Below are 12,794 nucleotides of genomic sequence, written 5' to 3' on the forward strand. Positions count from 1 at the left end.
TGGCCATCTCATGAGAAGAGAAGACTCCCTGGAAAAGACCCTGATGCTGGGAAAGATTGAGGGCACAAGAAGAAGGGGACGACAGAGGACAAGATGGTTGGACAGTGTTCTCGAAGCTACAAACATGAGTCTGACCAAACTGCGGAAGGCAGTGGAAGACAGGAGTGCCTGGCGTGCTCTGGTCCATGGGGTCACAAAGAGTCGGGCACGACTAAATGACTAAACAACAACAACAGTCTTGAATAGCAGGTCGAGTAGCATGTCTGCTGAGCAGATTTATGCTGACAGTCTACTGCGCCTTGCAATAAAACTGAGCCTTCCTAACACACTTCTGAACAATGTATTATCAGAGAACGTATCACCAGTATCATCATGTTTGAAACCTGTGACCATGGGTCATTGGCATCACTCAAGTTTAATTCATCAATCACATCTCTGATTTTGTGTGTCTGATGTACCAAAATATCACCTTGCTCATTTCTTTCTATTTCTAGAGAGAGATAATTGGTTACATCTCCAAGATTTTTCATATCAAAATGTTTCTGCAGTTTGGCAAGTGTGTTTTTGTACTCTGCTTTATTTTTCCACAAAAACAGAATATCATCAACAAAGCAAATGCAGTAAAGTTTGTGTTGGTTATTTTCTTTCACAAACACACAAGAGTCAGCTTTCCCTTGTTTAAAATCTAATGAGAACAGTACCTCTGTTAGTTTAGTGTGCCAGTATCGAGCGCTCTGTTTCAAACAATACAGGGATTTCTTGAGTTTACAAACCATTCCCTCTTTAACCTGTACACCATCGGGTGGTAACATGTCAACTGCACCCCCCCCCTTCCTCCACCCCTGTCCCCAGCCAAGGTCAGCAAATTGATTTATCCTTGCCGGAAGAGCAAAGACTCTTCTTTGGCAATGTTTGGGCAATGTTTAAAACAAATACCTTTCAACAGTCCTGGTTAAGTATTAATAAAGCACTGTGCTCACATTGCAGTTTGCATAAATAGCAGATCATAAAGAATCAGAGGCTTTCTAACAGAAAGGAAGGTTCTGCACAACGGCTGTAAGTATCTGTCCTCTTTGGGTGTCCTCAAAACTGTCACTGTTTTGCGGGGGAAGTTCAAGCGCATACCAGAACCTTTTCAGGCTTGTGCAGTTGGATAAAAGTGTTTTGTTGCCCTACCGCAACAAATCCATTGCTTTGGAAAGCAATGGGTAAAAATGCACTTAAAAGTGTTGGGGGTGAACAAATGATAAATTGGAAGATGTGTAAAAACAGTATAAGCAAATCAGGATGAGTGAAGGGTAAAAGCTTATTGACATGCAGACCAGACATAGGGCAGTATCCAGCCAGTGTCTCATCAGTGCCTGGATCAACGTTTGCACAGTGGAACTGTTGCTCAAGTTTAAATCTTTGCACTGACTGAACACGTTATTTAGATACTGTCCATAGTCAATCTACCATGCAAGCAAATCAGGATGAATACAGAATAAGCAAACTCATCTGGATAAACCGGGGGATAGAGCAGTTAAATACTGCTTCGCAATGTATTTGAAAATACTGTGCCATATTTTCAAGTGAGTATCTTTAAATCTGCCTATTCTCCTGAAAAAAACTGTCTTTAAGTGACTTCTTGTTGTCCATTATCAGGGCCAATAAGAGTGATACTTAGGATTTTTATTTCTCGCACTACTCAGAATCATACATAAACTTACTTTAATGTCCTTCTCACTCAGGATGTTGGGTAATTGTGAAAGTTTCCCCAGATTTCCCTTCAAATTTTTGTGCTGATTGTTTGTGCACATAAACTGGAGAAATGAAAGCATATTTTTTGTTTCCAAGTTTAAAAATGATTTCTTTGTACTCATGCATGAAAAGGGGAGTGAACATCATCTGGTGCAGAAAAGCATACACATTTCCAAGATTGGCATGTATTATAGAGTTTTTTAATGATTTAGAAGAAAGTAAACATGAGTATATTGAAAAGAGAATGTGATTGCATGGAAAGAGTATGGGGGAAGGGCCAGAGCTCAGGGCAGAACAAACCATAGCATCTTCAGGCAGCACTAGGAATGCCCACTGCCTGAAACTCTGGAGAGCAGCTATCAATCAGTGCAGACAATACTGAACTAGACTGAACAATGGCCTGGCTCTGTTTTAGGTAACTTCCTATGCTACTGTAAAGCATGGGAGTCAAATAATGCCGTTGGGAATGTACCAGCCCTCTCTGGCCAATGCCAGCTCTAAAACACTAAATGCAATTTAATGTTTATCACTGATAAGAAGTGACAGCCAGCAGTTTGGCACAGTGCTTACTCAGAAGAAGATCCAATGTAGAAATGACCTCCACCTTGCTGTTTTTAATTCACCTCACAAACTTGTGTTTAGCTTATAGCTACCCAGTGTAGTTTGAACTTCTTTTTCTAGCATTTGAAACCTAGACTCTAGATAGATGATGATGATGATGATAGATAGATAGATGATAGATGATACAGTAGATAGATGATTGATAGATAGATGATAGATAGATAGATAGATAGATGATAGATAGATAGATAGATGATAGATAGATAGATAGATAGATAGATAGATAGATGATAGATAGATAGATAGATAGATAGATAGATAGATAGATAGATAGATAGATAGATAGATGATAGATAGATAGATAGATAGATGATAGATAGATGATAGATAGATGATAGATAGATAGATGCATCTTCAGTTAAAAGATATAGAACCCACCCTATTTTTCTGATTGTAAGTTGATTTTAATATTGTCTTAATATATAATCAAAATAAAAAAAATCCTTCCAGTAGCACCTTAAAGACCAACTAAGTTAGTTCTTGGTATGAGCTTTCGTGTGCATGCACACTTCTTCAGATACACAGAGGGTCTTTAAGGTGCTACTGGAAGGATTTTTTTTATTTTGACTATGGCAGACCAACACGGCTACCTATCTGTAACTGTTAATATATAATAAATTTGTAAGACTGTGATCATGCTGCAGTTTAGGTAGCTGCTAATTGGCGGCTTTGACAATTCCAACGTGATGGCAGAATGGCAGACAGGCAAGTGAGAAAGAAGCGGGCAGCCCAGGCGAGCTGTTTAAAGGTGCGTGGAAGGCATGTCAGATAGCGATTTGGCAAACCACTCACCCTCTGTTAAACATCACGGCGTTTAAAGGAGGGTGGGAGCTCTCTGAAGTGTCTGCCAGGCTCCTTTTAATAGAGGTGAGGCTGGGGATAGTTGCTTGAGGTGAACTGTGAGGGGAGGGTGGTTGGGGGAACTATAAGGGATAGGTGATCAGTGTAAAGGAAGGGAATTGGTCAGGTGTAAAGGAAAGACTAGGTATGGGGTCAGGCAGATTGTTAAAGAGACTAAGCATTCCCTTATATTTTGTAACCCAACCTGTGAATTTATGGTGAAGGGACAGTGAAAAAATAGGAATAATTATCATTTAGGTCAAATTGCCATCCCATTTTTAAATTGCTGCTTTTTTTTCAAAATAGATGCAAATCATTACACATTCATTTTTAAGGCTACCTTGCACCTGCAATCTACATTGCTTCAATTCTAAAATAAAAGGTGATCATGTGCAAACTTTCACATTAAAATAATAAATGTATGAATTTTATGTTTAAATTGTGAATATTTAAACATAAATATTTAAAAATCCAAAATGCTTTTTAAAAAAAAGTTATATTGAATAAACTTTAAAAACAATAAATACATATAGTATTTTAAACTCTTAAAGTCATCAGGTCTGCAGTCCTGGTGACTGACTGACTGATATTTTCACAGCTAATTGGCTCACAAGAGCTTGCTTTTGGCTAACCTGCAATAATTGCATGCATGTCGCTTTAAATTACCCAAATCCTACGTGCAAAATGGCACAGTGGCACCAGGCATGTATCCCCAGACAATGCTATATTTGCACACCTGAGACTTTTCAAAGTCCAGGATGACTGTCATAATCATTTCCTGCAACAAATATTTGTTATTGTACTTGGGGATCAAAGTTTGAGTTTGATTGGGCTGTTTTTGGTTTATTTATTTTATTTGGGTATGGGAGTTTTGGTTTTGTTTGAATTTCTAGATATTCTGATTAGTTTTTTTAGATTAAGCTTCTTGCAAGGGAAATGTATTTCAATCCCTTCAAGTAACCAAAAATGAATTGCTTTGTGCGTACTCCAACAGGGGTAGTTTGCTAGTAGCGAAACTCTTTAAAGCAGCCCTCCACAACCTACTGCCCTCTAGATTTTTTTTGTACTACATCTCCCATCATTCCTGATCATTGGCCATGATGACTGGGGCTGCTGGAGTTGAAGTCCAAAAGACTTGGAGGACACAGGCTGGTTGAAAAATCCATTGCTCCGAGTAGTGACATAGATACAAAAGTCATTGAGTGCACTTGTATCACTAGAGTTCTCATTTACTTTATTTATACACTCCATTTATGTGTCGGCTTTTTAACAAAGCACTCAAATGGTTTACAACCTAAAAGGATCAGTCACATTAATAGAGGATAAGTTTATTAACAACCACAAGCCATGGTGGCTATGTTCTGCCTCCACTGTCAGAGATAACCTGTTTGTGAATAGCAGTTGCTGGAAATCACAAGTAGGGAGAGTGTTGTTGCAGTCAAGTCCTACTTCCCATAAAAACCTGGTTTCCTACCGTGAGAACAGGATGCTGGGCAAGATGGGGCTTTGGTTTGATTCAGCAGAGATCTTCTTATGTTCTCACTGGCCAATCGTGGACATTGTCACATCGTCCACATTTATGCCATGCCTTGGGCAACTAGACCTGCAAAGCGGGGGTTGGCTCCATACCATGTGCACACTAACATACCCTCCAACATTTCTCTGAAGAAATAGGGATGTCCTATTCCATCATCAAGGGATGCGGGTGGCGCTGTGGGTTAAACCACAGAGCCTAGGACTTGCCGATCAGAAGGTCGGCGGTTCGAATCCCTGCGACGGGTAGAGCTCCCATTGCTCGGTCCCCGCTCCTGCCAACCTAGCAGTTTGAAAGCATGTCAAAGTGCAAGTAGATAAATAGGTACCGCTCCAGCGGGAAGGTAAACGGTGTTTCCGTGCGCTGCTCTGGTTCACCAGAAGCGGCTTAGTCCTGCTGGCCACATGACCCGGAAGCTGTACGCCGGCTCCCTCGGCCAATAAAGTGAGTTGAGTGCCGCAACCCCAGAGTCATCCGCGACTGGACCTAATGGTCAGGGGTCCCTTAACCATTACCTTTATTCCATCATCATCATCATCATCATCATCATCATCATCATCATCATCATTTATACCCCACCCATCTGACCCTCAGTCACTCCAACATATATAAAAACATAATAAAACATTAAACATTTAAAAAACCACTTCCCTATACAAGGCTGCCTTCAGATGTCTTCTAAAGCTTGTATAGTTAATTATCTCTTTGGCTTGAGGGTCACATAACTCCATGCCCACCAACATTTCTCCATGAAAGTAGGGATGTCCTAAGGAAAAGCGGGACATTCCAGGATCAAATCAGAAACCGGGAGGTGTTCTGTAAATCTGGGACTGTCCTTGGAAAATAGGGTTACTTGGAGGGTCTGCACTAAAGCATAACCAACATGTGCAAATCTATATTGCAGATAGATGTGTGCATATTATGGCGTTGAGGTATGCATTGTGTTTGGAGTGGAGCCAGTAAAGTACATTCTTGACTGAAGTCTGACAACGCATTGTGAAATGCTTCTTCCATCTTCCTCTCATGTTGACCTTCAGGAGACGAGCTGACTCTGAATGGGAGCAAGAACTGTTTTGAGTTGTTGTTGCTGCTGTTGCTACTAACACATTTTGTGGCAAGTAAAAATCTCTCTCTCTCAATTCGCAGAAGAACTGACCAGAAGAATGCACTCTGCCATCTGTCTCTGTTTGATATTGGCCAGCCTCTCCAATGGGCATCATCAGGGTCCTGATGAACAGAACAGCACACAGCTAACTGCTATATATCCAAATATTGGCCGTTTTGCAATTAAATTTATTAGTCTGGCTTCTTCAGCCTCACCTGATGCAAATATTTTCTTCTCGCCCATCAGTATTGCATCCGCCTTTTCCATTCTTTCACTGGGGGCAAAATCTGCCACACGCACTCAGATCCTAGAAGGCCTTTGCTTTAACCTGACAGAAATTCCAGAGAAGGAGATCCACCGGGCACTCCATAATGACATTTCTGTGCTCACTCGCTCAGATTCTGGGTACCAACTCGAGCTAGGAAATGCTCTTTTTTTAAGGGAGGGCCTGGAGGCATTACCAACCTTTCTGGATGATGTCAAGGCTTTTTACGCCACAGAGGTGTTGCCCACGAAATTCCAGGAGCCAAAAGAAGCCGAGAAACAAATCAACGATTATATAGAGAAGAAAACCCACGGGAAAATTTCGGAGGTTGTCAAGGGTCTTAATGCAGATACCTCACTGGCTGTAGCGAACTACATATTCTTTAAAGGTACACTTTGTGGTGGGGGATAAATTCAACTCTGTTCAGATTTTAAGACAAACCTTCTAATTTGAATTTTCCGAAACCACGTGAAAGCTGAAACGCAGCAGTTCTTTGAAATTTGCACTTTGCTCAGAAGGGGCTCATGGGCTCAGAGTAAATCCCATCTCTAGGCAATCCAGTCAGATGGGCGAGGTAGAAATAATAAAATAACTATTATTTATTATTATTATCAGGGAGAATCCTTTGCCTGTGACTTGAGGCATGTATCTGTGGACAAAGGCATGGAGTGAGCCAATGATCCCCTTCCTTTAATCCCCCCAAATATTTAGTCCACAAGCATCCCCTCATTTGCTGGGGAAAAATCTTTGAGGGGCTTCTGTTTGTGTTCCTTTGGATGTGTGTAGTTCCCTCCATATGACCAGGAACACTGATAACGTCACACAAAGTGTCCTACTCTTGTTCAAGTGAGTTCAGTAGAAGCTGCCTACAAAACCTCCCTGCTCAACTGAAGGGGGGTGCAATTCATGTGAGGACCTAGAGGGTAGGGTTTGCATACATATCCCCAGCCTCTGACATCATTCACACTTTGAGTGATTGAGAGTCCAGGCAACCTTGAGTCTCACAGTGAAGCTGCCACCACATGTTATCTTCACCAGTAATAATAAAAAAATAATTTTATTATTTATTTGCCAACCATCTGACTGGATTGCCCCAGCCACTCTGGGCGCCTGCCAACAAAATATTAAAACATGGAAAACCTCAAATTAAAAAAACTCACCTATGCAGGGCTGCCTTCAGATGTCTTCTAAAAGTCAGATAGATGTTTATTTCCTTGACATTGGATGGGAGGGTGTTCCACAGGGCGGGCACCCAGCTGTACCATGAACACATTCAACCTACATTTCAGCTATTCATTCTTTCACCCCTAGAGTCTCTTACTGTAATGTCTCCACCATTATCCTAATTGCAGCACAGAAGGCATTTTTGTTGCATGACCCACAGTGGCCAGGGTGGTAATGGTTAACTCTTCCCTTCCTAGCTGCAACTCCCCAACCCCTGGCTGAAAAGAGCCCCCTATGCCTTATTTGAGCTTGATGGAAATTGAAGCCAACCATCTACTTTTTTCAGGCACCATTGTTGTACAGCAGTTTGGGGAGGTCCACAGCAGATGGGGAAAGTTAACCTTTTCTTCCCCAGCCGTGGCCTTCTTAAAAATGCTCCCATATTTAGGGTTTGGGGTGGGGATTCCTAAAGGATCCAGCAAGAGGTTTAACTTTTTATCCAGTGTAATTGAAGCACCAGGAGGAGGTGGTGAGGTGGTGGAGAGGGATGCCCCAAGTGATGCCTGTGGGCTTGGATCCTACATTTGACCCCCTCGGCTAAACAATTAATTTCCTTTACTTTCTTATTGTGTAAAATGCACTGCTCTGGTGCAGCTTTGTTGCTGTCGTATTTGTTGGGGCATGTGCAAAGTGCCCACCCCAATGTCAGCAGGGTGTGCAAAAGACCAGAGAAACAGTAAACACTTCTAAGAAGAATCAGTTGCTTTACTGACAATAATGCAGTTCCAGATACATACAGCAGATACTTTCCTTACAGCATGCAGACCACACTCTGGCTGAGAGCAAACTTGCCTCCAAACACAGCAGCCTTTATATTGTAGTTTCTGCTGAGTCGTTATCACATGGTTGCTGACTCATTCTCACGTGACGAACTAGCTGCAGGTGCAGGAAAACACACCCCAGTTAAACAGCGCACCAAAAGCAATCATCTCTTGCACTTTTTTTCCCCCTCTGCATGCATAAACATATATCAACCGTATTCACACCCTACATAGCAGTTCAGGAAGCTGAGCTGCAGTCTAGACTGCTGCAGCACTGCGATGGGAAAACAAACGGTGCCTGTCTATGAACCCGCTGACATGTAGCAACAATCTCTGCCAGAAAAAACACACTAATATTGCAAATAAGATCAAATGTTGTGATTTGAATGAACTGTGTAATCTCTCCGTAATGTGGTGGTGGACTCTTCTTTTCTCTTAAGGTGCCTGGGAAAAACCTTTTGATCCAGCTCAGACAGAAGAAAGGGACTTCTTTGTGAATGAACACACAACGGTCAAAGTCCCGATGATGCACAGGCTAGGCTGGTTCTGGCATTACTATGATGCTGAATTGCATTGCCAAGTGCTACGAATGGACTACAAGGGGAGTACCACCACATTCTTTATTCTGCCAGATTCCGGAAAACTCAAGCAGGTAGAGGAGGCTTTCTCATTAGATACTTGGACCAAATGGGCAGTAAAGCTCCACCGGTAAGTTTTGTGTTGCTTCTTTAATGTTTCCATTAGATATATTTGTAACCAATCAGCAACTTAGGGCAAAGCTACACTAGTCGGTTATAACGTTAAAATGCATTATAAAAATGTGACACCAGAGGGTGCTGTAGAGCAGCTATCCGTCGGCAATAGGAAATTGTATTAAGAGCTATATTGTGGGGGGTTTTTTACAGCGTTTTTACAGATCAGTGTAGATCCAGCCTTACTGTCTTCGATTACCATACCACTTACAAGGTAAAGGACTAGATGTGGACCATATAATATAGGAAAGCCTTTCTGAATGTTAGGACTACTCTTACTTTGCCATGGCAAACTTATCTAGTCGTAAGACTACTCCTAGCCGTAGCTGTAGGATAACCAGCCTCATATAACCAAAATGCTTGTGTCTAATTAAATTACATGAAGGTGTTAATGCCACAGAGTAAGCTGCCCTGAGACAAATGACTGGATGCTTCCCCCATGTCACATACAGAAGCTGACTTGACTGGCCATTTGATTCATACTTTAACATCGGTAGTAGCCAGAATCGTCTGCTGCACCTGAGTGCACAGTTCTGTCCATACACAGCTCTGTGGAATGCGGGTAGCACTGTGGTCTAAACCACTGAGCCTCTTGGGCTTGCCAATCAAAAGGTCGGCAGTTTGAATCCCTGCAACGGGGTGAGCTCCCATTGCTCTATCCCAGCTCCTGCCAACCTAGCAGTTCTAAAGCATACCAGTGCAAGTAGATAAATAGGCAGCACTGCGACGGAAAGGTAAATGGTGTTTCTGTACGCTCTGGTTTCCGTCACGGTGTTCCGTTACACCAGAAGCGGTTTAGTCATGCTGGCCACATGACCTGGAAATCTGTCTGTGGACAAACGCCGGCTCCCTCAACCTGAAGCAAGATGAGCACCACACCCCATAGTCACCTAAACCGTCCAGGGGTCCTTTACCTTTGCCTACAGTTCTGTCCATCAACATCTTGTTGTCACTCCCTAATTTCTGCCGCCTGAGACAGCTGCCTCACTCTGCCTAATGCTATTGGTTGGCCTTGTTCTGAGATAATGTACATGGAGCTCCTTAAATCTGAAATGTGCTCTGTAAATGCAAAGTATAATGGATGGAATATTCTTTCATGGTGCAACAAAGGGAAATATTGCAGCTCCATTCACAGGCTGTGGAACTGGGTGCCATTTTGCTGAGTACCTTTATACTGAACGGGGTGCCATGCCACAACGTTTTGCACCGGCTGAAGCCTTTGAAAAGTTCTCAAGGGCAGCCCTACATAAAGTTTGTTGCTGTAACACAGCATTCAGGAACCTGGTGCACACAGGATGTTTTAGGCTACGGCTCCCATCAACCCCAGCCAGCAGGCCTGCGCTAACTAGGGCTTATAGGAACCGTAATCCAAAATACATGGTATGTACCAGGATGGTGATGGTTGCCATAGTTGGACAAGCCCCCAAGCACATTGAGTCTCAATGAGAATATGTTTCTATCATATCCACTCGGGAGCCGTGAGTTGCCCTTTTAGATGTCAGCCATTTGAGCAAATAATTGAAGTAATTTCTTGTATCTTTCTGTTCCTGAAGTTCTACAGCATCTGTGTTCCTTCCAAAGTTTAATATTTCTGCCAGCTATGAACTAAAGGAGACCCTCAGCAAAATGGGCATTACTGATGTCTTCAGTGATCAAGCTGATCTGACAGGAATCACTGGGCAGCCTTTGAAGGTGGGAAAGGTAAGTTGAAAAGAAAAATTCCCATTAGTCACATGACTTCATTTTTTAATTTTATTTTTTGTGTGTGCAAAGGATCCTGTTTTATTTGGGTGAATTGAATTAATTGTGCTCCGTCTCTTTAAATTATCCTTACTCTTATTAATTAAATTTGTATACCGCTGTTCAAACATAAAAATGCAAAATGAGAACACAAAATACATAATAAAATGAAAACAAAGCAATAAATCCCCTCTGACAAACACATTTAAAAGGGGTATACGATTGTAATCACCCAAAGGCCTAGTTTAAGAGGAATATTTTCACCTGGCACCTAAAGATATATAAGGAAGGCACCAGGCAAGCCTCGCTAGTAGGTGCTGGTAGGGATGGTAAGCAAAGACTCCCTCTTACAAATCTTAAGGACCATATTGCCTAATAATATGAGTTGTGACACACCACAGAATTAAGGAGATGAGGACCAGAGAAACTGGACATATCAAAGAGGAAGGAGCTATACAACCTGCTCGTATGAATGGGAAGTGAAATTGAGCACAACTACGATAAATAAAACAAAAGTTACATTTAGCAGGATTAAAATTTAGCCATAATGTAGGCCCAGAGCACGTGGCAGAAGTGTTGGATACTACAGTCATACCTTGGGTTGAAGTAGCTTCGGGATAAGTATTTTCGGGTTGCGCGCTGCAGCGACCCAGAAGTAACAGAGCGCGTTACTTCCGGGTTTCGCCGCTCGCGAATGCGCAGACGGTCAAAATGGCATCACGCGCATGCGCAGAAGCGGCAAATCGTGACCCACGCACATGCAGATGCACCGACACTGGTTGCGTTCGCTTCTGGATGCGAATGGGGCTCTGGAACGGATCCCGTTCACATCCAGATGTAACACTGTACTGGGGTCTTGGCAGACTAAGTAATGAAGCCAGGCCTTGTCCACCCTGTTCTTTTTTTATTTGAAGACATGTATTTGAAATAGGACTGTGCCATATGCTGTCTGACTATGATATTCTCTCCAGCGTTAGCCTCCTCAGTGCCAACAAAGCTCACGTTTCTGAACATTAGGGTTTGCCCAAGAGTTCTGATACCCTTTTGGGTCCTTGGCTGCTGAGGGTCTAATTTGCCCTCATAGGCATTTATTGTGATTGGTTGCACCAACCCATGTGTTTTTGTGATGTCACCTCAGCAAAGTTACTCATTGACAGAAGGGCAAATCACATAGATGGCCAGAGGTAAGCAGCAGTGAAGACAAAGGCCTTTCAAAAAAAGCATTTCCTTCACAAATGAAATCCTTTTCTCCTCTCCAAACTCTGATTTCTTTCTTTGTTCTTCCTCAGGCTACCCATAAGGCTGTGCTCACCATGGATGAGAAAGGGTCAGAGGCAGCAGCAGCCACTGTTGTAGAAGCCATACCTATGTCTTTGCCTCCAACCTTAGAATTCAACATGCCTTTTTTTGTGCTGATGTATGAAAAACAGACCAACTACACATTATTTGTTGGCAAAATAGTAAATCCCGTTCAGCCCTAAGTGTCAGTGAATTCTGAATGAAGCTTTGGAATAAAGCATCTTGGCAACCCAAAGTTAATCTGGAGTCCTTCTCTTTTTCAAACCAGAGGCAGTGCAGAATGATGTGGGAATGAAAAGGAGTCTCGAAATACTTGTTTTCTGACTATTTTCCATGCTCCCTTCAGAGCATAAGCAGTAGGTGTCCTGGTATTGTTTTTTGCAACAAACCAGAGGTCAAATCAAACATTACAGCCCCCACAGGAGAACCATGAAGAAGACTGTAGTGTTTCCTGTGATTTTTCAGCTGATTAGATACAATCTACACTTCCTACATGGATTGCCATATGTCCAGATTTTCCTGGACATTTCAGCGATTTCAGCCCAGATACTGTTTCTGATGGCAGAATCCCAGCTCTGTTTGGGAAATTCCGGGTGTATGGCAGTCCTACAGTTGGTTATTGTTGTTGTTGTTATTGTTTACATTTATAGCCCATCCTTCCTCCCAGAGGAGCACAGGACAACAAACACACAAACAGTAAAGCATATGAAAGCAATTGCAGTAAAGAAGTAGGCTATGAAATATGTCTTGTTGGAAGAAGGTCTTCAGTAGGTGCCAGAAAAAAGATGGAGTTGTCATTTGTCTAATGTTTAAGGGGAGAGAACTCGCAAGAGTAGGTGCAGAATGAACCTCCAAATTAAGATAGGATCTGCAGGAGGCCCTCACCTGCCGTAACTGATTGGGTACATAATGG

General features: G+C 42.4%; 1 protein-coding gene across 1 annotated transcript; it reads left to right on the plus strand.

Moving 5' to 3' along the window:
• The first annotated feature begins 937 nt into the window (after window positions 1-937).
• Window positions 938-12,116, plus strand: LOC308575442 (alpha-1-antiproteinase-like). The gene is made up of 5 exons (XM_081174102.1): window positions 938-1,056; window positions 5,882-6,493; window positions 8,531-8,798; window positions 10,396-10,543; window positions 11,872-12,116. The coding sequence occupies exons 2-5, from the start codon at window positions 5,899-5,901 to the stop codon at window positions 12,061-12,063; spliced, it is 1,203 nt and encodes a 400-aa protein (XP_081030228.1). The 5' UTR covers window positions 938-1,056; window positions 5,882-5,898; the 3' UTR covers window positions 12,064-12,116.
• Window positions 12,117-12,794: the final 678 nt, after the last annotated feature.

This window comes from Podarcis bocagei (genome assembly GCF_964188305.1).
Source record: "Podarcis bocagei genome assembly, chromosome: 1".
In the NCBI taxonomy this organism is placed as follows: Eukaryota; Metazoa; Chordata; class Lepidosauria; order Squamata; family Lacertidae; genus Podarcis; species Podarcis bocagei.

Coding starts and splice junctions, on each gene's coding strand:
- LOC308575442 (XM_081174102.1), top strand. CDS start 5,899: ATGCACTCTGCCATCTGTCTCTGTTTGATATTGGCCAGCCTCTCCAAT. Junction 8,799..10,395: donor TGGGCAGTAAAGCTCCACCG/GTAAGTTTTGTG, acceptor CTGTTCCTGAAG/TTCTACAGCATCTGTGTTCC. Junction 10,544..11,871: donor AGCCTTTGAAGGTGGGAAAG/GTAAGTTGAAAA, acceptor GTTCTTCCTCAG/GCTACCCATAAGGCTGTGCT.